This window comes from Akebia trifoliata, chromosome 1 (assembly GCF_017979445.1).
Source record: "Akebia trifoliata isolate Shusen 1 chromosome 1, ASM1797944v1, whole genome shotgun sequence".
In the NCBI taxonomy this organism is placed as follows: Eukaryota; Viridiplantae; Streptophyta; class Magnoliopsida; order Ranunculales; family Lardizabalaceae; genus Akebia; species Akebia trifoliata.
In genome coordinates this window covers 29,718,968-29,735,708 of record NC_141375.1, presented here as the reverse complement: position 1 = coordinate 29,735,708, position 16,741 = coordinate 29,718,968, and the positions used below count along the sequence as shown (strand labels likewise).

At 34.4% G+C, this 16,741-nt stretch overlaps 2 protein-coding genes across 2 annotated transcripts; one reads left to right on the top strand and one right to left on the bottom strand.

Moving 5' to 3' along the window:
* Positions 1-660: 660 nt before the first annotated feature.
* On the top strand, positions 661-3,641 carry MYB120 (myb domain protein 120). The gene is made up of 3 exons (XM_086450115.1): positions 661-1,385; positions 1,980-2,838; positions 3,184-3,641. The coding sequence occupies exons 1-3, from the start codon at positions 1,065-1,067 to the stop codon at positions 3,465-3,467; spliced, it is 1,464 nt and encodes a 487-aa protein (XP_086306241.1). The 5' UTR covers positions 661-1,064; the 3' UTR covers positions 3,468-3,641.
* Positions 3,642-8,633: 4,992 nt separating this feature from the next.
* On the bottom strand, positions 8,634-13,195 carry LOC147411590 (2-alkenal reductase (NADP(+)-dependent)-like). The gene is made up of 6 exons (XM_086450113.1): positions 12,910-13,195; positions 12,608-12,788; positions 10,730-10,896; positions 10,011-10,093; positions 9,365-9,491; positions 8,634-9,039 (listed from the first exon to the last, which is right to left on the bottom strand). The coding sequence occupies exons 1-6, from the start codon at positions 13,132-13,134 to the stop codon at positions 8,773-8,775; spliced, it is 1,050 nt and encodes a 349-aa protein (XP_086306239.1). The 5' UTR covers positions 13,135-13,195; the 3' UTR covers positions 8,634-8,772.
* Between the last annotated feature and the right edge of the window lie 3,546 nt (positions 13,196-16,741).

The window sequence follows — 16,741 nt, the reverse complement described above, 5'->3', positions numbered from 1 at the left end:
CAAAGAGTTATGAGTACATATACTACATTTACTGTTCATTAAATTCTTAATTACTTGACGTGATTTTCAAAATTAGTCCATAAATTAACTTAAATTCTAGTAAGTCTGGTAATTTTGCTTTGCTGGTCGAGGGATTACGAGACAATTCTAAGATGGGAGGATTGAACTTAATGATCAGACGACTAACAATCTTAGCTCCCCATCATCATATTGACCAATTTAAATGTTGGAGCGAATTTGAACGTGAAATAGGTTTGGATCGAATCAATACCAAAACTATCTTGGTTGATCTTGTTATATTTTCGTTAGGAACTGGTTCGGATTCTACTTATACATTCGTACACACAAATCCCTACTTACATATTGTATTATTGTACTCTGATAATCGAATTGATCTAAACATGAACCAGGTCTTGTAGGTATGATTTTGAACCATTTGCAGACAAAGGGAAATTGGGATGGGTTAGATCAGGGTCAACCCGTATTCATAAGTATCCGATAGGTTCAAAAGGTAGAAAAAGCGGGGGATGTGGAAGAATAAGCGTTGAAGGGTGTACCACGTAGCCTGCGCTGGAGTAGTACCCGGACCGAAATGGAAGGCCCCCCTCAAAATTGTTGGCTTTGTGATGAAGCCCCTCTTGTGGGTCCCACACGGTACTCTCCAAATCTCATCTCAGGGGCCACCTCTCTCTACCTCCCCAACCCCACAAAGAACAGCTCTCTCTCCCTTTCTGCCAAATCCAAAAAGATTTCTGAATCCAATGTAAACATCTCCTTCTCTCTCTCTTCAAAGAGCACAAAAAGAGGAATAAAACAGAGAAACCCACTACCCACTCTGCCTTCCTTTTTCTCTCCTCTCTTCTCTCTCTGTCTGTTATAGAGAGAGGAGAGAAATCTCTTTTAAGTTTCTTCCCCTAAAGTACAGTTTCATAGAAGTCTCTCTCAAAAGGGTAAAAAACCCAATAAAATTCAAGAGAAGTACATCCACAGAGAATTTTTCATTTTTTATTTTTTTTTAAAAAAACTTTGGGTTGTATTTGTGAGGGGGCAGAAAAGGTGGACGAATGATGGCTAATAAAGGTGGTGCTGTGAGCGATGATGGTTCGTCGAGTGGTGGGTCAGATGGTACGGTGTTGAAGAAAGGTCCATGGACTGCTGCAGAGGATTCGATCCTAATGGAGTATGTGAAGAAGCATGGAGAAGGTAATTGGAATGCGGTTCAGAAGAATTCTGGTCTTTCTCGTTGTGGTAAGAGTTGTCGTCTTCGTTGGGCCAATCATTTGAGGCCTAATCTCAAGAAGGGTTCGTTCTCTCCCGATGAAGAACGTTTAATTCTTGAACTTCATGCCAAGCTTGGCAACAAATGGGCTCGCATGGCTGCTCAGGTATCTGTTTCTTTTTCTGTGTTCTGTTGTTATCCTTCATACCCATATCTCTCATTCACTCTTTCTCTCTTCTGCATTGATGTTGGCATTATTTTTTAATTTTTTTAGTTTCATTTCTGGCCATTTCTCAACAATCTATATTTCTCTGGCTATTTTTTCTATCTAATTAACCTGTTTTTTTTTTTTTTTTTTTAATTTAAAGAAAATATATCATTTCTATGTTTTAATCTGTTAATCGATCTCTGTTTTCCAAATTCTTACGTGGTCACATGCAATGTATCCTGTATTTTCTCTTCATTTTGCTCTGTTTCTCTAGTTACCCTTCATACCCATCAATCTCACTTGCTTCTACATTGCTAATTGACTCTGTTTTTTAATTTCTTTTTTGACTCAATTCTCAATTCCTTATGTTTTTCTGACTTTTAATTACCCTTTTATGTCATTTCTGCATTTCTCCCCCGTTTCTCTGTATATCTATCTTTATTTTTCTCTCCTTATATTATAATTCCATGATCTTTGTATCTATTTTTCTTGTTTGTTTCATTCTTAAATGATAACAAAGTGATCAATCTCCATTTAATTTCCTCTCTGCAGTTACCTGGTCGAACCGACAACGAAATCAAGAACTATTGGAATACCCGAGTGAAGCGTCGCCAACGTGCCGGATTACCTCTTTACCCGCAAGACGTGCAGAAGCAACCGACAACATTCCAGCTCCACCCGAACCACCAGCCCTGCCCTTCTCCATCTCCAACTCCGATACCCCTTTCGTCATCCCCACAACAAAGACTCAATTTTGGCTCTCCACTACCCCAATTTGATTCTATGAATTTTTCTACAACATCTCTCTTGGGCCACCACAACAATACCCCTTTCCTTCCTATGCCAGTTCATGACCTCAAGCGGTTTCGCGGTAACAATTGCGGCTTCTCTAAGCCTTTTTCCTCTCCAACTTCAACTCTACCACTATCATCATCTCTGTTCAATCAGAATTTTACAACCCAATTGTTGCCAACACCTTCTCTTCAATTCAATTCCGGCAATTACGATCTTAATTCAATGTCTATGTTGCGAACCCATTTTGAACCAAACGTCACAGCTCCTCCTAGTTCATCGTTCTCCATGAAGTTTGAGCTCCCTTCAAACCAATTACCTCAGTCAGCAGCAAACGTTGTTGCCTCAAGTAGCATGAATAATTATAGAATGTCGCCCTCATTGGCTCGGAGCAATAGTGGGTTATTGGATGCTTTGCTTCAGGAGGCTGAAGCTATGGGAGGTGGTGAGAATGTGAGGAGAAAAGAGTTGATTCCATTTCAAGAAGAAAAAGTTGGTGTAAATGGGTTCATTGGACAAGCCCCACCTTCCAAGTCATTTTTCAGTGAGAGCCCCGCCACACAACCATTAGGTCATGCAAGTCAATGGGATGATTCGAGCTCTGCTCATTCGTCTATCGGTAAATTTTTTGATATACAAGAAATCCCCTCTTTTTTTATCCTGATTTTCAGTTTGATGCAATTTCTCTAAACCATACGTAGATCAGTTTTTTGCATTATTGATGGATTAATTTAACATTGTTTTAATCTGATTAGAACCATTTAAGCTTTTTCATTAGTTTGTTTGTCTATTTATTCATGCTTAGAATCCTTCAATCTTGGCACTATAATAACTATTACAATGCCCAGACAGTTGATCACTGATTTTACTTGTGTTTGGATTTGAAATATATTTGATCCATCGAAACCCAATTTCTTTTCTTCTCGTATATTGGAGTATGGGTTTATTTCTTTGATTCATGCAGGGTTAAAGATGAAAGAAGCAACAAATGAGAACCATTCCATGGACGATGATGACCTGTCCAGCTTCTTCGATATCATCCCATCTTCCATGTTGGTTGGCGATCTTTACAATGAGGGTGGTGAGATATCAAATGGGCAATCATCGGTCGTGACAGATGAGGACAATGGGCTTGACATGCAACAACCACCATCTTCCCTTTCAGTTACCACCACCACTACAACTACCGCCACCACCGACCATAACTGGACTCTTGGTGCTTGGTGCCATGTGCCCAACATGTGTTGAGAAATTCCAAAATTAATTCAAAGGGAGTGGAAATTGATGGGTTTTATTAGTCTATCTTTTCATCTAAGTGTGTATGTGTATGTGTGTGTATGTTTTTTTACTTGGGAGTGGTTTGTAATATAAATATTATACTTATGGTGTTTAATTAGAAATTTAGAAGATGTTGTTAGAGTATCATTGCTTCTTCATTTAATACAACTGTTTCTTAGACTAGAATGAAAAAAGTTTTGCTTAATTTAGTGGGGTTTAAGATCCCTTACTAAATTTGAACAAAGACCTCTCTAAATAACCAGACTAATTATGTCCACCCTCATTTACCAATTTAGGGATAAAAACCATACTTTATTTTTTCCGGAATTTTGCTAAATGTAGTGGTGGATCTTGAACTTTGCCAAATTTGGAGGTATTTTGGTGGGACTCTTTCTGAATAAAAAAAAGGTTTCTTTTATCAGACATGTTCCAACATTGGCTTTACTTCTGATTCTTAAATTGTCTACTTTTAGTGTGGTAAAGGGTTCACGCTCACCAGCTTTCCCCCAATCATCGCCCACATCTCTCTCTCTTTATGAGTTGTTATTGTTATAGTGTACTCCTGATGTAGATGATCTACAAGACTGTAGAGGATCGATCATAGGCCGCACGAGAGATGGGTCCTATGTTGGACACCATTGATGAATTTGATGATCAAAAGGTAGGATCGATGTTTATTCACTTTGGATGGACACTTTGATACATTATGATCGACTAGAGGTTGCATGTATTTAAAGGGATTATTTTTTTATTTAAAATATTAATTAAGTGGTCATTTTCTAGATTACATGGTAAAAACGATATTTTATTATAATTTTAAAAATTAATCAAAGGGATTTTAGGTATCTGTGATCACAAATATTTTTTGATTTTTTTAAAGCAAAGTAACTTTGATTATTATATTAAGTTTTATTAACCACGTGTACTTTTTAAGTAGGGGGATCACTTATAAATGATGGAACTCACTATCATTGTTTCGAGGGAGATTTACCGGGCATACTATCAAGTTTGTTACCTTAACGATCCACTTATAAATTATACTACCATGACTAATTTAGTAAGATTTAAAATCTTACTAAGAGACATTTGGGCCCATATGAATGATAAAATTAGCTATTCAACCTCAAAACCTAATATATTTCATGAAAAACTCAGATTTAGAAGGAAAAAAAAAAACATTTTTTAACCTTATCTTAAGTGTTGAAAATGGATGGCTGGTGAACTCTTGGATTTAAAACTAAAATTTAACAGTGAACCTTAACTTTTCTGTTTTTTTCAAATATTTTTAAAAATTCTTAGAATTTTGTCTTTTATAACCCTATATCATCAGATCATGTTTTTAGTTGGCACAAATTTACACGGTTAGAATCACTCCAGGGTACGTTAAGTAACAAAATAAGCCTCAAATTTGGGTAAATCTCTCTTGTTTTAACTTTGTAGCATTGTTTGGCCTTTGGTACTGCACCAGTCATTGGTGTTGTGGGGAAGGAAGTGGATTCAAAAGGAGAGCAGCTATTAGCACCTGAACTTTAGTTATTACACCCTACCTTTTAAAATTATTTATCACATCCTACTTAAATATTAAAACACACCTTTCAAACATAATTATAAAAGTTTGGTTCAAACTATTTTTTCAACACTACCAAGCATCATAACATTCAAATAACTTCTACAGTTGTTTACAATCAGGATTAGGCTCACATAAATCCTAAATGTAACAAATAAAAATTTGAAAAGAGAGAAAGAGATCATCCTCACCAAAAATTAGTTTATTTCGAAATTTCTAACGTTAGTTTATAAGTTGAAGAATCATGGACCGTCTGATTTTTGTAAACAATTTTTGATGGGGTTAGAAGTTTCGAAATGGGCTGATTTTTGGTGAGGATGATCTCTATGATTAGAGATCATCCTCACAAAAAATCAATCCATTCCAAAACCTCTAATCCATACATTGAAAAAATGTTTGGGCCTCTTTAGGGCCTTCGTATATCATAGAGATCATCCTTACAAAAAATCAGTCTATTATGAAATCTCTAACCCATACATTGAAAAAATGTTTGGCCCTCTTTAGGACGTTCGAATGCCACCCTATATACATATATATAAGCGATAATTTGAGTTCAGAAGGTTCTATTAAAAAGCTATTATTCTTTTTGTTTATTTGTTTGTTAAGAACTGAATTAATAGATGCTACAATCACATAAGTGAGATATTTAAGTTCATATTTTTATTATTATTATTATATAACAAAACCAATCCAAACTGGTCCACTCAGCCAAGTTTTTCATTTAATCGACGTAGCTCAATCGGTTCCCATCCCGACTTACCGAGTCAAATTGGGATTGGTCCAGTTTTGAAACCATAATATCTATTTATGAAAATCTATAATTAGAATATTGGGTTCACTAGGTTTTATTACTAGTTGGGAGATTTTTTTTTTTTTTTTCTTATTTTTCTTTTGCAAAGGCTCTATGGGGGGCACATAGAGATTGCATGAACATAGAGGGGAGGAGGAGTACTTGTCCATGCACAAGTCATGTATTGGGTTAGGGCATTCCCCACACCACCTCATTTTAAGCCACTGATTCCTCCACCACCAACCATTACCATTATCACACACATGAACATCACATCAAACTTGTGTTCCTCTCTTTCTCTCTCTCTCTCAAATTAGAGAGGAATCTTCTATGATGTGCTCTATAATCCTTCTAAATGTAACAAAGATTACAAAATTGCCCGTAACACCAACTCATCTCAATTTTGTTCTCTAAAAATGAGGAGGATCGACCATGAGTGGGATGGTCCTACTACCCCTCCTAGTGGGAAGATGCCATCTTATTGCCAATATACATATATTCCCATACTTATACGTCCTACTACTAGAAAATGTTAAGTTCATTCTCTCATCATTATTCTATTCTTTAACTTAAATCATTTTTCAGTCTAGTTGCTTTTCAAGTCTGGTCCCACCTTATCTGCATGGTTGTACATAACTTTTTCAGGTTGTAGGAGTCAATTTATGAAAGATATATGATCTCTATGATTCTGAAGAATTCATTTTTCAGTGAATATGAATTTTTCTAGCTTAGGAAAATCACGGGATTAGACCCATAATTGTTTTAGATTTGTGCGCCCAAATAAAAGTTAGACACGATCAAGTATGAAAATTTTCATAGTCATTAGAACATTTCATTGTTTCATTGATCATGGTTATGTTCATAAAATGATTACGTGCCACTATGTATAAAATCAGAGTTTTGAGATTGTTTTTTAAGGTAATTTGCTTCCTTGATTAAGAGCTTAACAATACTGATCTATGGATGTGTCAATTGTACAGGTCTTTTACCATTTAAATGAGGGCCTATCTGGTTAGGCTTCCCCTTCAAGCTCCATGTCAGTTTTTTCTTTTTTTCTTTTTAGCTAGCTAGTACACAAAGAAACTCACGTTTTGACAAAAACACACTCTTGCTTATCCCATTCTAACGTCAATTTATACAATATTTCTAAAAATCATATTTAGTGCTTTTATTACGTGAAGCTTTGACAAAGTCATATTAGACGCAATACGTGGTTAGGCTCAAAAGTAGGGGTGCAATTTGGTTCGGTTTAAGGTCAAATTGGAATCGAACCGACATAGGTCAGTTCCACTAAATAAGAACCAGAGCTGAACCAAATTCCACTGGAACCAAACCGAACTAAAATCAGTTTGGTTTGGTTTGGTTCGGTTCTATGGATTGCCAATATTCTATAAATTGTAAATAATATTTTTTTAATGAAAAAACAAATATATAATAAACATAAAATTTTATACAATAATCACTAATCTATCCATAAAAAGTCATTAGTTTATCCACAAAAAATACTAATCCAAGTCTTAACTCCTAAAATAATTCATAATAATTATTATTTACATATATATTTATTTATTGCACAGAGGTTTAGTTCTTGGCTTGGTTCGGTTCTTTACAAGTTTGATCTGAGAACCGAACCAAATTGATCAGTTCTTCATTTTTGTAATCCGAAACCGAACCGCAACTTATTCCAAATTGAATCAAACCACCCCAAAGCTATCGGTTTGGTTCAGTTCTCGGTTTGAACTGGACCAAGTTGCACCCCTACTCATAAGATATGCATAATTGATCGTAACATAATAGAATCCTTAGCTTAGTAGCTCGTGTGATGATGGGACATTTGGAACCCTCCCCCCCTCCTCTTAAAAACCCGGTTCTAGGCTAGGAAATTAAGGGTCAACGCAAGGATGTTATTTCGAAGCAATCTTTGGAGTTTGCCCTTATCTGAATGGGTCTTGCAAGAAAATAGGATTTCATATTGAGCTCCAAATATACGCTATTGCTTCTTCTTGTTACATTTTTCTTTAAAAAGACAATAGTCTTACATTAGTATAGGAGAGTAAGCCATCCTCGGATGTGCTGAAAATTAAGTGTCGACACTTAATTTTCAGTATTAAGATTATATTATGATAATTTTTCAGTAATTAAGTTTGACCGATCCGATCCAATCGTACAATTCAAATTCACGATTATGTGGCGTATTACGATTATTTATATTATATTATTCAGATGTTTGGGATACTATAAGTGAGTAAGGGATGATAACTCACATCATGGGGGGAACAAACTAGGGAAGAGTTCCATTACTTACTATAATAATGGGTGGTTCTGAGTTTTAATACGAGAGAATGCATCTGAGATAATTCAGCCTTTTAAGGATTGAATATGGGCAAGTAAATTTCTTTTTTCAGTTGGTGTGGCAATAGCAATTCATGTAAGTATTATTCACTGACTTCAAAACAATAAATCAGTCAAAGGTCAAAACCTTAATTACACCTACTTGAAATTATCCAAAAAGACAACATTGCAACTGATTTTAAGGTCTGATAAATATATAAGCTTGGGGAGGAGCCCTTTAAACTTGGGGCCTTGACAAAACTGAATGTGGGCCCAGATATTGATCTTCTACTGGGTTTGGGCTTATAAATTATTACCACGTTCAGGATACCCTGACCCAACCCAAGTCATTTAATAATAGAGGTTCACATTAAAAATTACGTTTTAAAAGCACTGACGGGCCTATTTAAAAGCCCAAATTGAAAAGGCTGAAAATTGAAGGAATAAATTTAACAATTTTAAGTCCCTCACAATCTCATTAATCAAACCAGACCATTTCTACAATCCACACAAGACAGTACCAGGCCCAAATACAGATAAATAAGGGCTGGGCCACTAAAAATTCAAACCATAACAAGGATGAATTGTTAATCTTTGATATCCTTATCAACTTGAATAATTACTTTTCCAATGTTAGAGCTAGAGAAGACAGAACCCAAACTCTCCAAAAAGCTTTCTATACCATAGTATATCTTATGTTTGGAACTAATCTTCCCTTGTTTCAAGTAGCTCTCCATCTCCTTAACAAAGTCTCCAAATCGATTCAGATATGACCCTATTAAAAATCCTTCCATCCTCACCTCTTTACCCACCATGTTTAATAGATTCCTGACACCTTCTCTTTCATTCCAAACCTATGTAACATTGGCAAAGTAATGCACTTCAAATTAATAATAAATATAAAAAATTACCTGACAAAATATAATATAAAATCACCATAAAACTACTAATACTACACTATGTGAAAACTGGAAAATTCTACGAGCCAAGGCCGATGAATTTAGAAATTGAATTTTGACGATCCGGGTCCATTGAAATTGTTGATGTTTCCCAAATTCGACTATTTAGCGCCATCAAATTTTATGAAATTTGATGGTTTTGGGCCGTCAAATTTGAGCTTTTTTTATTTTTTTTCTTTGAACGTTGTGCTATCCTCATTGATGGTGATGATGAACATACCTGATTGTATTGTGAGATCATCCCACAGATGGGGATACGAGCTCCAGTATTGACATGATTGAGAACGGCCTCCAACATTTTACCCCCAACATTTTCGAGGTAAATATCAATACCATTTGGGAAATACCTATAATAAAATTCAAATATTAAAAGGTTTATGATATTAACTATCTAGGAATTTGAATATTCTCTTCTTTATACATGATTTGGCTCTAGAACCTAGAGGCAGCTATTCAATTCACTTGCAGGATTTGGGTTCATCCTCATGGATGAATCTGAATCTTTTAAAATGATAAATTTGCGGGTCCAACTCAAAACCAATTGGCAATGAGTGGAGAGGCCCAGGAGCTTACAAGGAGAGAGACAAGGCAACGAGTGTCCAATGTGGGACTAAACTCAACATAAAAGTCACTCTTTTGGGCCTTGGATTGAGTTTGATATATATAAATAAAGTAGAGTTGATAGAGCTTTCGCTCTTAAAATTTTCCAAGTGTTCAAATGACTTCTCACTCAAAGATTACAATCAAATTTATTGAGGATCAGATTCACCCTTCTCTCATTATAACAGTAAAATATATGACTCAAATCCTTGCAAAATATATAACTTCGAAAAAATAAAAAATAAAAGTTAGGAAAGAACACTTACTTGCTTAAGGCAGCATCTAAATCAGTCTCTTTGTTGTAGTTGAAGGCATCATTGTATCCAAACTCCTCTTTAAGAAGTTTTACCTATACAAAGTAAAATGCTCTAATCTAGTAATTAATCAATCTTTTATGCATGATTTTGTAAAACACCATAAATAGAAAATCAAATTTAAATTGTACAAGACACAATTTTATAATTTAACATTGGATGTATAGGTAAAACTGTAGTAAAATAAATTCATTAATTATTCTTGGATAATGGTTAGAATGCGCTATTGAGTGTACATAAATTCAAACGTTCTACCAAGTCTTGCACATTGGTCCTAATTGATGCATATCTAAGTCTTTGGAGATATGTGATAAGATGCACTATAGCAAGTGCATCTTAATTACGCACTTTATTATATTGCATCTAACTTATCTATATTTGAAAGAGTCGTGATTTTCTGACACCCCCTGTCCCTCCTACATACTCTCTTGACATGTGCAGTTGTGTATCCCGAGGAAAAATTTATGGGGGAGTATGTGGGGGTGGGGGTGGGGGTGGGAGATATCTTTAAGGGGGTCCAACTAGGCCTTCGATGAGTATTGGTTCATAGATTGTAACTTTTTTTCTAAAATATTCACTTGTCTTTGTGGTTAAGACTGTTTACTCATCAAGAGTTTTTTTTTTCTTTTCTTTTAAAATATTCCCCCATATTTAGTTTGCGGCAACCATACCTTTTCATCAGATCCGGTGCTTCCAATGACTCGACAACCTTTCATTTTAGCCAATTGTCCGGCAAACATTCCCACTCCTCCAGCGGCTGCCGAGATAAAAACGTTCTCTCCAGGCTTGGGGTTTCCAATTACTTGTATTGCCACCCATGCTGCAAACCCTGCAATTCCTGCATAATACCACAACTTCATCATTCTTTGTCATTTGTATATCCTCTAAATGAGTGTTTGGAAATATGAGTTACATTTAGACTCCTGAGGGGCTATGTAAACTCTGCGTTCATTTCTAATTTCATCTTTCCACTTATTCATCTCAAGGTCCTCGTATCTTCTAAACTCAATTTACAAACTTGACATTTCTTGATCGTCCAACATTCAGCTTCATAAAGCATAATTGATCTTAATTACAGCCAACCTATAAAAAATTTCTTTTAATTTGATTGGTACACATTTGTTGTATAGCACTCCAGAAGAGTACTTTTACTTCAACCATTTATTTTTTGTTACATGGACAAAATCATCGATCTCGTCATTCTTTTAGGTGTAATTGACCTGAGTTAATGAAAGTGATCGCTTTGGGCATTTCTAGATTATTTATTTTTTTTTAACTTGGTATTCTTCTTCTAGGTGTCAAATACTAATTTTTTTTTTCCCTATATAATGCTCGCTCTTGGTTCGACTTATTCTAAAATCCTTGGACTCTTCACCTTTCTCCATATTTTTACTTTATGTTGATTATCTCTATAAGCATATCAACTAATACTACATCATACACAAATAACATATAGATACCGATATAATTACTCTTGAAGGACTCAAGTGTTAGGCTCAAACGTTATCATCTTCTCTTCACCATTCTATATGTTTCATGTTTAGATATTCATGAATTCAAGACCCAAATCCTCGGTGGGATAACCACTACTCAAGAGTAAAAAGTAGGGACAATCTTCCGAGTATATATGAACAAGATCTACATGCCAGAGATTCACCCAAATTGCAACAATAAGTTGAGTGTATGTATTTTTCTCCACTCTCGGGTATGTCATACCCCAATTAAGCCTCGTATTCATAGTTCCCCCTTTCTCCAACATATTGGTCTTTTGGTTAACAATTTTTTTTTTTTTTATGATTAATTTAGATTTGAATCCATTCTCAAAGGTGAAAGCATATTTTCTGAAAACACTTTATAGTGATTAAAGGCTTAGAAAACTTTTAGTATGATTAATTTTTAGTATATGCTATTTATTTTTATTTTTTTTGGGTAGTGCTTTGCTTAGGGAGCCAACGTTTTATCCTATGTGGCTTAAAAGTTTCAGAATTAGCTGATTTTTTGTGACGATGATCTCTACGGTGAAGACAACATCATCACAAAAAATCAGCCCATTCCAAAACTTCAAACCCCATCAAAAAGTGGTTTACAAGTTGAACAATTGTGGACGGTCAATTTTTACTATTAATTTGTAAACCACTTTTAACTAGAAGTTTCAGATTGGGCTGATTTTTTGTGAAGATGAGATCATTTTTACTGTTAATTTGTAAATCACTTTTGATTGGGTTAGAAATTTCAGATTGGGCTGATTTTTTGCCAGGATGATCTCCTCACCATAATTATCATCCTCATAAAAAACCAGCCCATTCGGAAACTTCTAACTAAGAGAAATCGTTGGCTCCCTAATGTTGACTGCTGAACGTGACCCATTTTTATTTTTATATATCATTATTGACTTTTGAATATTAGAGTGTAAGACAAAAAAATTTCAAAGTAATTATCGAGATGGCGACAAGAAGAGATATCTAAGTAATTCGTGATCCAAATTACAAATGTGTGCTATAATTTTCCTTCTGACTAAGAAAAAAAAAATTGTGCAAAGAAAATCATACCAAGGGCACTAAGATAATCGGGTAATGGAATTCCAGCATTTGGATCAATCTTCCGAAGAAAATCGGTCGGTACTACACAGTACTCCGCCACCGGGTAGAACATATTCAAAACTATGTCTCCTTCCTCATAACTGGTGTCTTTTGACTTAATTACCCTTCCCAATCCGATTGCTGTCACAACCTACTTTTCCCATATATTTTATTCAAAATTAATTAAAATACAATAAATCTGAGGGTAAGAATCGAAACAAAAGTATAAAACATTAATTAATTAATTATGCATGAGCCATGATTGTGGGTACCTGATTCAATTCAAACTGGGCAAGGTAAAGTCCTTCTTGACTACCGTTCATTCTGGTGCGAAGAAATGGATCAATGGAGATCCACAAGATCTGAACTGCCACTTGGTGATCAGGGATGGAATCAACGGACAATGTAAGCTTCGTTGAACGGAGTTTGAGATGGTGGGAAGTTGGGAGACCTTGTGCAGCGTAGGCAGATAAAACCCATTCTTTGCTTTCTACCATCTCTCCTTCCTCTGCTTTGCTTCAAGATAACACACTCTTTCTGGTGTGTCTGGTGTATTACAAAAATGGAAAAGCAGCCGTCCCATCTACATAGTCTGTTTTGGTAATTTGACATTATTAGGTGTAAATGGGTACCTCCCCTAAGGTCTAGGAACGTAATAAAGTTTTGAATTTTTGACACCTTTCACCAAACCAGCAACCCATGATTGCCGTTAATGGTCATTTACATATGCCGCTCTATGTTTTGGTAAATATTTGGGATACCCTTGTCCTTTAAAATTAAAGCATACAATACACTCGGGGTGAATTTACAAAAAAATTCAAAGTCTATGTGTTAATGAGCTATTGCGACAGATATTAGTGACAGATAAAAATTTTTTTCTATTGCCCATGTAATCTTTTTTCCACTCTTAATTGTCCCCACAAAATTTTCTACTCTTAATTGCCCCCACAATGGCAAAATCCTGACTCCATCCCTGCATACACCCCTTGACCTTAGTCTACTTTAGAGTTTGGAATACTGACAAAAATAATCTCAATGCTCTCGTCTTCTATCTTTGGCCAAAAATCCATTTATTGTTAAGTTTGCGGCGGTGGTTTTTCTCTTTTGACTATTCAAGTATGATTACTAGTCAATAATTAGTAGGTGAAGGAGGTTTTGAATCCAAGTCATGATATAAACATTTAGCCAACTTAGCAAACTGCTGACACCTTCACGGAAATAGAATGTTAAGGCTAATGATGAAGGTAATTTTGTTTATCAAAATTTTGGGAAGAAAAAAATCAAAGGATGTTAGTATGTTTTAGAAGAAGAGGGCATTCAGGTCATTTTCTGTTAGGTTCTCAGAGAGGATTGAAGTCAAGAGTGTATGTAAATAGTTTGAAAACGTAGATCCAATGGCTCCTTCGCACACAAAGGTGAAGGTGCTGTACCGGCTACTGGCTGTACAAGTAATGATGATCAATTTAACTTTTAAAATAGGACTTTTCTATGGTCCAAACAACGGTTAATTACGATATTGAATTATAGGATTGTTAGAACAACATAATCAAGATGGGCCCCTTGATAGCAATCTCTTGTTTAATTCACGAATTTTGGGCCCCTTGATAGCAAAAATTCGACTTTTGGGCTCCTTGATAGTAATCTCTTGTTTAATTCTTGATAAATTCATGAATTTTTCGTTTTTTAATAATGAAAGTATTATTCTTTGGATGATTGAATTAATCTGAATAATTTACGGATTTTAAGTTTGAAAAGAATAAAACACGTTTTTTTACAATTTTTATAAAATTCGGTCGAAAAAAAAAATACTTCTACAACTAATTGTATTTGCAAAGTGTAAATTTATAAGTTGTAACATGTAATTGGTTTTTGAATTTTTAAAATGAAATAGATAATACACGCATGAAGCATGTTCCACATATTTTTCATTTATCAAAATTTTGACTAAATTTTAAAATGAATTTTTGCAATCTAAAATCGCTCGAATTTTTACTCTATTCCGAATTGCTAACAAGGGTTGGGCCAATGGGGATATTTCCAAGGCCACTGTATCACAATTCCAGGTTGTCATTGTACGGTTGTCTTTATCAAGTTTTGGTAGTGGGGCATTAGTGAGGACACTTTTTATTATGAGTCCAACTACCTATACTAGAGTGTAATTGAGGGATTCTTTATGGAGCACACATTTTTTTTATTTTTATTAAAGGACTCCAATTATTAATTAATTACACAGAACTCTAATATAATTCAAAACACGGTGATTTTGAATTGAAATATTAAGATTTCAATATGAAATGGGAAACAATTTCCTTACTAACATTGTAAGATTTAATGCTTACTAAGGGTTGTTTGGCTAAAATAGTTTACCACATTAGCAGTCCAACACCACAGCTTTCTAAGCTTCATCCAAAAACTCATAATAATAATAATAATAATAATAAATTATTTTGAGGTTGATCTAAGGTTTTTAAAATTATCGTGTGTATCAAAATTCCTCATAACTCCCAAACTTAAAATTGAAATTCAAAGGTGAAAAATGATATTTTATTTTAGAAAATTTCTTTTTTTTTCAAAATTCATAGAATTTTATCATCTACAATGCTTAATAAGGATCATTTGACTAAAATGGATTATCACATCAGCATTCCAACACCACAGTCCTCTAAGCTTTATCCAAAAACTCATAATAATAATAATAATAATAATAATAATAATAATAAAATTGTTTTGAGCTTAATCTAAGATTTTGAAAATCACCTTATGTATCAAAATTCCTCATAACTCCCAAAATCATGATCTGATTCTTTATTGTTGTAGATGACAAAATTCTATGAATTTTGAAAAAAAGAAATTTTCTAAAATAAAAAATCATTTTTCACCTTTGAATTTTAATTTTAAGTTTGGGAGTTATAAGGAATTTTGATACACACGATGATTTTCAAAATCTTATATTAAGCTCAAAATAATTTTATTATTATTATTATGAGTTTTTGGATAAAGCTCAGAGGGCTGTGGTGTTGGACTGCTGATGTGGTAATCCATTTTAGCCAAACAACCCTTAGTAAGTATTAAATCTTATTATGTTAGTAAGGAAAGTGTTTCCCATTTCATATTGAAATCTTGATATTTCAATTCAAAATCACCGTGTTTTGAGTTATGTTGGAATTCTATGTAATTAGTTAATAGTTGGAGTCTTTTAATAAATAAAAAAATGTATGCTCAATAGAAAATCCCACAAAATCCTCCAATAGGATTGAGCGGTCATAGTTGGTCACCAAATCGTACGTCAACAAAATCGCATTCATATAAGTTGCATTCAAAGGTGCAATCAGATTCAAGCAATAATCCTAAGACTGATGATTTTCTGACGCCTCCCTCTAACGTATGCTCCCTGATGTGGCATGACGGGAGAATGCAACCGAGAAAAAAAATTAAAAAATTCTGCGGGAGTAACAATGAAATTGACATCGTTTCACACATTGGTGTGCACAGAATCATAAATGCTTTTCACTTGTATCTCGATGAAAAGTATTCATACTTCTCTATACACACATCGATGTCAGCAATATGTGAAATAATGTCAATTTCAATGTTATTTCAGCATTTTTCAAAAAAAAAAAAAAAAAAAAAAAATCCTCACATGTTAAGTGTCCATAAATTTTTTGATTTTTTAATTTATATTTTTTAGGCAAGCATTAGCGTTAAATGTGGGGTTGTGTGATCAACTTTTCACCTGCCTTACCAACTTAGCTAAACCATCTATGGACCCCGTCATATAACATGATACCATAATAGTCATCTCTGATACTACAAATCATAAAAGAGAAACTTCTTCCTTATAGTGAGGTAAAAAACCTTACTAAAGACTCAATTCATAGTCCAAAAGACCTTGAGATGCATAAATAAGATCTCAAGATTTCTAATGCATCTCAAGGGCTTGTTTATGAATCTTGAGATATTTTTGATAGTTGATGAGACTTCGTAAAACCTTTTTTACCCCATTATCTTAACTTAGAATGCGATTTTGTTGACGTACGATTTGGTGACCAACTATGACCGCTCAATCCTATTGGAGGATTTTGTGGGATTTTCTATTGAGCACAC